General features: G+C 40.4%; 2 protein-coding genes across 2 annotated transcripts; one reads left to right on the top strand and one right to left on the bottom strand.

Moving 5' to 3' along the window:
* The first annotated feature begins 2385 nt into the window (after positions 1-2385).
* Positions 2386-4635, top strand: LOC105286666 (transmembrane protein 41 homolog). Its single transcript, XM_011351764.3, has 4 exons — positions 2386-2682; positions 3086-3209; positions 3296-3424; positions 3504-4635. Exons 1-4 carry the CDS (start codon positions 2568-2570, stop codon positions 4009-4011), a joined length of 876 nt encoding a protein of 291 aa, XP_011350066.1. The 5' UTR covers positions 2386-2567; the 3' UTR covers positions 4012-4635.
* On the bottom strand, positions 4370-6455 carry LOC105286665. Its single transcript, XM_011351763.3, has 5 exons — positions 5798-6455; positions 5401-5662; positions 5111-5318; positions 4917-5046; positions 4370-4826 (listed from the first exon to the last, which is right to left on the bottom strand). Exons 1-5 carry the CDS (start codon positions 6126-6128, stop codon positions 4735-4737), a joined length of 1023 nt encoding a protein of 340 aa, XP_011350065.1. The 5' UTR covers positions 6129-6455; the 3' UTR covers positions 4370-4734.
* Positions 6456-8408: the final 1953 nt, after the last annotated feature.

Genomic DNA, 8408 nt, shown 5'->3' with positions numbered 1-8408 from the left:
ACATGGAAGAACAATATGAACGTATCGCAAGCCAAGATATCGACTTTTACCCTAGACACCAGATAGCGCTGGGGACAATCGATAGTTTTGGCGCTTCGGCGTGAATCGATTAATTTGAATTTTGTGGATTGTTATCTGATTAATCAGTTTGAATTGCCAAAAGATAAGCCAACGAGCCTTTGGCAAACGATGTTTTTTCCTTCTGAAAACAATTTGAAGGCCTTATTGGCAATTTTGATGTATACAGTTTCTTTGATAGATATAAGTTCTAATTTTCTCAATTAAGACCCTTCCCCATACAGCACAAAAAGTTGAAATAACGTTGCGAAGATGTTACAATGTTGAATAGTAAAATATAAATATTTTTTCAACGTTGAACCTATGTTGATTCTTCTACATTGATTCTGTATGTTGCTACAACATTGAAACAACATGTAACAAATAGATTTGATTAATTAATGGTCAATTTAAAGTTGTCATTCTTCTTATATGTAACAAATAATTATATTATATTTAGTAATAATTAATTAATAATGTTAAATCAAAATAGGTTTGTTCTTTTTCGCTGTACTTCTGAACTAGTGCAATAAGTTAGAATGAAAGAAAGTATATTTGTTTCGCTCCAACTTATTGCACTAGTTCAGAAGTGCAGCGAAAAAGAACAATCCTAAGATCTAACAAAGGTTTCTAATTGAATTGCAATGTCTTGTAGACGTTGAATGCAATATCTACAAGACATTGCAATTCAACGGACATTAGACATTTATGCAATATCTTTTCTACGTCAATCTACATTTTGCGATATTAATGGAACATTGCAATGTTGCTATGCAACGTTTCTGAGATGTTTATTTAACGTTTGTGTACTGTATGGGTTCTTTCTTCTCATCGCTAAAAGAAACATTACAAGCATAGACATAGTAAGAATAGACCGAGCGTGAAGCGCAAAACGTGAAGCACAGTTAGAAAAGGACGGAAAGTAGGTGGAGTAGAGTCCTAAATAATCAGAGAAGCGCGATCAGCGTCTCACTTGCTGATTGGCTGACCGCCATGTTGAGCCCGTAATACATTCTGTTGAGAAACTAACTGCAATCGGTGTACTATAAGTGAGAAAAAAATATATTTATAATATATTTATAATGTTATTTTCTAAAAAAAAATATTTTAGATATCTCTGAGACATTTTTTAAACATATTTCTATTAAGAATAACCAAATGGACCAGATACATAAGCTACGTTGTATGCAAATAGACAGTTGCGGGCCCAACATGGCGACCATGGGAAGCATGGAGGGGGTAACGATTGCGCTTCTCTGATTATTTAGGACTCTAAGGTGGAGGATCTCTTTCTCTCTCTGTTCGCGTCTTCCCCACTCTCCACTCTTACCCCCACTCTTCTTTCCTTAGAGAGAGAGAGAGCAATCCTTCGCCTGCTTTCTCTCTTTTTCTACCTGTGATTCACTGCCAAGTTGAGAACACGCTCGGTCTATTCTTACTATGTCTATGATTACAAGCATAATGGCTTAAATCATTCAACATCATAGAAGGGAAACTGTCAATAGAATTTCAGGGAACAGTGGCGCCTTTTTCTTTTAACATGAACTAAAATCTATATTCCGGCTACTACCGAGTAATAAACATTTAATTACAATTAACTGAGGGACTCACAAACCTTTTTAATCACACTTCAGTATTCTACAAACAAAATACAAACGATTTCATACAAAAATATCGTTTGAAGTTATTCCGGCTAATCTGTTCCGGCTAAATACGTTAAGCAAAAATAATTAATTAATTACAATTAACTGAGGGACTTACAAACATTTTTAATCACACTTCATTGCTCTTCAAACGAAATACAAACGATTGCATATAGCAGTTCCTTAAAATTACGTTCAATTCCGGTTAAGGTGATCCTGGAGTTGCTAGTGAACTATTTTGCTTGTGCAGAATAAAAAATCCTTTTCCACAAATGAAGTATAGATGGAAAGAAAGTCCGCTCTACAGGACTTTATATTCAAAATGGCAAAAAGTTAAAAACTTGCATTTGTCTTTTCTAACTTTTTGCCATTTTGAATATAAAGTCCTGTAGAGCGGGCTTTCTTTCTATCTATGCTTCATTTGTGGAAAAGGATTTTTTATTCTGCACAAGCAATAAAGAGAATTTTCGAAACTGCAATCACCATCGCTATAGTGAAAAAATAGTTCACTAGCAACTCCAGCTTCCCCTTAAGCGTATACGAATTGTGTCAGCGAATGTGTGCGAAAGAGAAACTAGGACGACCAATCAGCGATCCTTAGGGCGCTTTTTAAATTTGGCTGAAATTAGTGCAGCCTCGTCGCGATTCTCAATCAACGCTCATGCGATTAACGCCATATGCGAGCGTCTGCGTAAAGAGTCCCCGCCAATGCCGAATCAACACGAGGCTATCAGCTGATTTCCGAAGCGTGGCAACGGCCAGTGACAGCCTAAAGCTTTTTTCGAGCGTCCCTCGTCGGCCTCGTTTACACTCGGTGCGACGCAACCGCGTCAGTGGTAGCGCACGTCAGTAGTCGCGTGTCGTCGCATGCACGCGATATGCAATAAGGTGGGGTGCAGCAAGAGTGCATTCGATCGGGAATCCTTTCGTGGGAGCAAAAGAAGAAGACGAAAAATGAAACCGCAGGTCGAGACGAGACCAGGTGAGACGGAACTGGAAGGGACGCGATTTTTCGCGGAGATTTCGACGAATACATTCGATAAAAAAAGTTCGGATAAACCGGAAGATACCAGTGCGTGTACACGTCGAAAATGGCGCGACGCACTTTCGAAATGTCATGGTAAATGCACATTGCGTGCACTCAGCAAACGGAATTACTCGTAGATTCACCTGACGTTCCGAGAGCGTACTTATATAAGCCGTTATATGCCACGCATGTCTAAAATACGTCTCGATACGTATCTTCTTTCAAAAAATTTCTCCATCAAATACATTTTCGTAAAACATAATTCCATTTAATTAAAAATTAATGAAATTGTAGGCATCACTGAAAATTAAAATGTATCTTGAAGTGAAACGTATCTCAAAATGTTTTCTCTTTCTAGCATCGTTCAAGGGAGTTGATGGTGAACTATCCACAAGGAGAGCGGTATTAACCTTCGGGCTAATTTTTGTGGTCTCATTGACTGCGTTGTTTTACGTGTACACGAGCTTCCCAGAATTAGACGAGTAAGGAGAGCTGTTTGTTGAATATGATTCTACTTGTCGTATCTCACGTATAAAGTTTACTCCGGAATTCACGTCCACTTTTGCAGAGATGAGAAGCAGCACATGAAACTACCGTTCAATATAGAGGATGCCAAGGATCTAGGCAAATTACTAGGACGATACAAGGACCTGTACTATTTCCAAGTGCTGGCTGGGCTCTTCATCACTTACATCTTGTATCCTTTGGCACTCTTTACTCGTCTTCCGACCGATTGCCACGCACGTTGCATCATGTTCCTTACATCGTTACGTTAGCCTGCAAACGTTCGCCATCCCTGGCTCCATCTTTCTCTCGATCTTGTCTGGGTTCCTGTTCCCGTTCTACACCGCGCTGATACTCGTGTGCGCGTGCAGCGCGATAGGCGCCTCGCTGTGCTACTTGCTGTCATCGTTACTGGGCAGGCGGTTGCTGTACCAGTTCTTCCCGGAGAAGGCGAACGAATGGACCGTTATCGTGACCAAGCATCGCGACAATTTACTGTGCTACATGCTGTTCCTCCGAATTACACCGATTCTGCCAAACTGGTTCATCAATTTGGCCAGTCCAGTGATCGGCGTGCCGATAGTGCCGTTCGCCGTCGGCACTTTCTTCGGCGTCGCGCCCCCGTCCTTCGTCGCCATACAGGCGGGTCAGACGTTGCACAAGCTCACGTCGTCGAGTGACGCGTGGTCGTGGTACAGTGTAGTCGCACTGTGCATATTCGCGCTGCTCTCCCTGGTACCTGTGCTCTACAAGCAGAAGCTCAAGCAGAAGTTCGAGTAAACGACAGTGGGGGCCACCTTAGGACGACATTCCCGGATCACGCGAGGAGAGGAGCTTTCCGACTGCGAGGCGCCGTGAATACCCTGTAGATAAACATCTTAGGACGTTTGAGGAAGCTGCGAGAACTATGAGTAAGACCCAAAAAGACAAAAAGCCGCCAAAGTCTGTTCTTTCTCGCGCCACGTGCGAAATTCTTTTTGCATTTAGATAGATTGTACGAGAAGATGAAGCGTAATGCGAATTTCCACGGGCACAATTTGCGCATAACTTATTTATTGTCACAATAATTTATTTTTACGCGTGTATATCCTCAGCTAGATTGCGGACGCTGTTTAAAAGGTACAACATACAAAAGGCAAACGTTGCAACTCCTTTTATTATGACTGTTACAAACGTGTTTATATTTTAGGCAATATTACATACGCCGGAACGAAAATGATCTCGGATAATTCCGTTGATAGATTCAGGTAAACTTTTTATTTCATGCATCTTTGTAACAGAAAAATAATACTGCATTGGAAATTTGAATATACAAGGGACACGGTGTGTGTGTGTGTGTGTGTGTGTTAACAGTGCGAGTGTATATCAATGTTCGAGATGAAAGAAATAAAAACGAACATGCAGGAAAACATTATGTAAATTGTATCAAACAATATTTATCGTTTACTACTCGCTAAATCGCTTTGGTGTATCGAGCATAATCTCTCGTTATTCTAATTTGTACTAACAAAAGGAAGCTAAGTAACCGATAAAGAGTTCGGTAGCGTTGTACACCGGCAAGCTCACGGGTCTCCAATACCACCAATTGTACCATACTTCAAAACATAAAAAAAAGAAAATAACACGTCCAATTAATTACGACGAAAAGAAAACTCGATTGCCTAGTCGAGAAACCTGGTACTTACGTGCATGTCCAGCGGACAGTAAGATCGTGGACGACTTGCAATGTTGAACGCACTCCGAGCTCGGTACCATTTTTATTAACCTCGCGCCAGCCGCGCATCGCATCATGATGTTACTGCACTCGGAGTTCGGCTGAAAACGTACAAGTCCGTCTTCATACTGAAAGGAGCCGCAGTGCGCGCTACGCTTTTCTTACCAGTGAATAAGGCAGTGATCCCGACTCGTCGATAAAAATGTACTTCTCCGTGCCTTGACTCCACCAATTCGGAGTCTCGGCTGGTCTCGGGAATAATTTACGGAGTATCCTGCTGGGCTTCATGCGATTCACCCTCCAGATGATACGTGTCATGCGCGAGTCCGTTGGATGCGTGTCCAATGGATTGTTCATGACGTCGCGAATGCTTCTACATGAACATGCAAAGCAGAAAATGTATGTTACAAACTACGAGGTTTTCCTGAACTATTTGCTTGTGTGTGGAAACTAACTTAAAAGTTTCATTGCTAGAAAAAATTCTTCTCGCATCCTGATCAAAGATGTCCTGATTACTCCGATACGTTTCTACTAGATCCTTCATTTTGACTTTTGTATTATTCTCAGCTCTAGTGTATGGTATGCCAAGGTTGAATGACCTACTAATATTGTGGCCAGTCAAATCTGGTACGGAATGGACCACGGTACAGGGCCAGCAATCCATGTCATCGACGTAGAAATATGGATTTTCTATCAGACACCACTCATCGTACAATTCTGAAATAAACATGTCAAGATATGTATTGTAAAATACTCTTCCTCTCTGCTACCATCGTAGCATCATTCGTCATACTATCAAAAGCTACTACGTTAAAATATTTGATTGGTATTAATCGTTTCCTGTTTACAAACCGGATAACGTGGGATATAAACTGATAATGGGCACCGCCACTTTGCGCAACACGTACAAAGCAGGATAAATAGAATTCTGTGAGATCCTGATAAATGCACTCTTCACCCATTTTTGCTCGTGCAGTTGTAGAAATACCGTTGAGACGAAGACGAGCAAAACGATCGGCGGAACAATCCTCAACAGCTTATTCGATTTTTTCGAGTACCTCGCCTCTAATTGCCGAAAACAAGTTTGAAATATCTCTGACGCTTGCGCCTCGGAGACATCACGATCGATCGCGTATTTTCTGATCTGTCGTACACGCTGTCTGTACTCGTCCAAATTCACCATACTGTTAACTTTTTCAGACGTATCGAACGCCGTGTACGTACAAATGTTTAATCAACTATTACTCCGAAGCGTATACAGCAACGCGTAACACGAATGGGTACTCATTTCACGAGCGGATAACCAATCAACACTAAACTGGGAGAACAGGCTGCGTGCGTATGTCGTGTGTTCTTAGAAAACAGTTCCGACGAATTTTGATAGATGCCATTACAAATTCCTTTCACCGAAGCGCCTGTTACTCGCAACCCGGTAAACGATTGCCGGCGCCTGCAGAGCGGCAACCCGTCATTCACATTCGAGACGAATCATATAGCAGAGAGAAACCTGAGAGCGGCCACCAGCCTCCACGGGCACATTTCCTGACGTTTGACGCGCCGCCTGACAAAGTGGGCGTGAACTACTTCGTTACGCTCGGTAATGATACATGATTCGTGTCCAAACTATTCACAAGGAAGCTTTCCCATGTAAACTCTCCTTTCGAACGAGTCATAGTGCGTTCGAAGGGGAAGGTAAAAATATTAATGTCGTGTTCGAGGGTTTGGGTGTATGAGCCTTGGTTTCGGAGAAATTTACATCTAAAAGTGAGCATTTTCCAGCGGTACGGAAAGTACCATGAATAGCTACGATTCGGCGCGAAGCGCCGTGGTCCAGTGGCTAAGCGCGAGACTCGTACTTTGCCCTCCGCGCAAGTTGGGTTCGAGACCGAGTTGTGATAATTTTTTTTCTTCGGATTTTTGTTTCTTTGTGTTTGCATTATATTTTTTTATTATGTAAATAATGATTTATTATGTTTTATTATATTTTGGAGGTATACGTGTATGTATAATGAGACATAAACATATACATTTAACATTTGTAAACTTTTTATTTATTTATATAGTTTGTATACTGTCGAGTGTTTATTTATTATAAAATTCTGACTTATTAAAAAAAAGTGTCACAACCTCTGTGCCTATGACTGTACAATGTTGCGGATGAAAATTTATATAAAAGCATAAAAAACATAAATGCTTTTATATAAATTTTCCATCCGCAACACTGTACAGTTATGTCAGAATTTTATAATAAATAAACACTCGACAGTATACAAACTGTATAAATAAATAAAAAGTTTACAAATGTTAAATGTATATGTTTATGTCTCATTATATACGTATACCTCCAAAATATAATAAAACATAATAAATCATTATTTACATAATAAAAAAATATAATGCAACCACAAAGAAACAAAAATCCGAAAAAAAAATCACAACTCGGTCTCGAACTCAACTTGCGCGGATGGCAAAATACGAGTCTCGCGCTTAGCCATTAGACCACGGCGCTTCGCGCCGAATTGCAGCTATTCATGGTACTTTCCGTACCTCTGGAAAATGCTCACTTGTATCATTACCGAGCGTAACGAACTAGTTCACGTCCACTTTGTCAGGCGGCGCCAAACGTCAGGAGGCTGGTGGCCGCTCTCAGGTTTCTCTCTGCATATAGCTTCAGGCGCTCATCGTCTTACGAACGCGCCTGCAAAATTAGTTCCAAGAAATTCCGCTACGAGCTCCACTAGCTTTGCCCTGTAGCGAGCGTATTATTTATTTGATTGTTATGCTACATTTAAGGCAGTTTTAACGCACGAGGAACTATTAAAACACTTCGGTTTAGGTGAAAATATATAAAGATGCTGACTTTATTTAATACAGACTAGAACTGATTAATTAATGCACGTGTGACTTATAGCGCGAGCAATTAGCTTCTCTTGTTCTCTGATTCCTCCCAAGGCTCTCCATCTCGGTATTCGTGCTGCCCTCTCATTGGTCGGGCTAGTTCTGCCTTGTACTCCTTAGATGCCGCCACAGCCCGAAAAGCGAGGTAGTGATACGAGTCAACGATAAATCGGATGTATTTCAAGTAGCACGAGTCAACGATCGATCAGATAAAGCTTTCGCTGTTAAATGCGACTCAGTGTTGAATTAGGATTTTATTTTTAGTTACGTTTAATAACGTAATTAAAAAATTCTTTTCATCGTTAATAATATTGCTAGACAATAAATAAGATATATTTTTGTAATTTAATATTATACAATAATCAAGAGCATCGCGCGGCGTATAATTTTGTCTTATCGATAACAATCGCATTATTTTTTAATATTCCCAAGTAATTTCCGATTAATGACTGGCAGTATATTTATACAGGGTGTTTCCTAAGTAAGTAGACAAACTTAAGGAGGATATTCCTTGGCTTATTTTAAGAAGAAAAGGTCATATAAATATATGTCCTAAACTGCTTTG

The sequence above is a fragment of the Ooceraea biroi genome, chromosome 10, assembly GCF_003672135.1.
Source record: "Ooceraea biroi isolate clonal line C1 chromosome 10, Obir_v5.4, whole genome shotgun sequence".
NCBI lineage: Eukaryota > Metazoa > Arthropoda > Insecta > Hymenoptera > Formicidae > Ooceraea > Ooceraea biroi.
This window is presented reverse-complemented; position numbering and strand designations above follow the sequence as displayed.

Coding starts and splice junctions, on each gene's coding strand:
- LOC105286666 (XM_011351764.3), top strand. CDS start 2,568: ATGCACGCGATATGCAATAAGGTGGGGTGCAGCAAGAGTGCATTCGAT. Junction 2,683..3,085: donor GCAGGTCGAGACGAGACCAG/GTGAGACGGAAC, acceptor TTCTCTTTCTAG/CATCGTTCAAGGGAGTTGAT. Junction 3,210..3,295: donor AGCTTCCCAGAATTAGACGA/GTAAGGAGAGCT, acceptor CCACTTTTGCAG/AGATGAGAAGCAGCACATGA.
- LOC105286665 (XM_011351763.3), bottom strand. CDS start 6,128: ATGGTGAATTTGGACGAGTACAGACAGCGTGTACGACAGATCAGAAAA. Junction 5,663..5,797: donor TTTATATCCCACGTTATCCG/GTTTGTAAACAG, acceptor TGTTTATTTCAG/AATTGTACGATGAGTGGTGT. Junction 4,827..4,916: donor ACTGTCCGCTGGACATGCAC/GTAAGTACCAGG, acceptor TATGTTTTGAAG/TATGGTACAATTGGTGGTAT.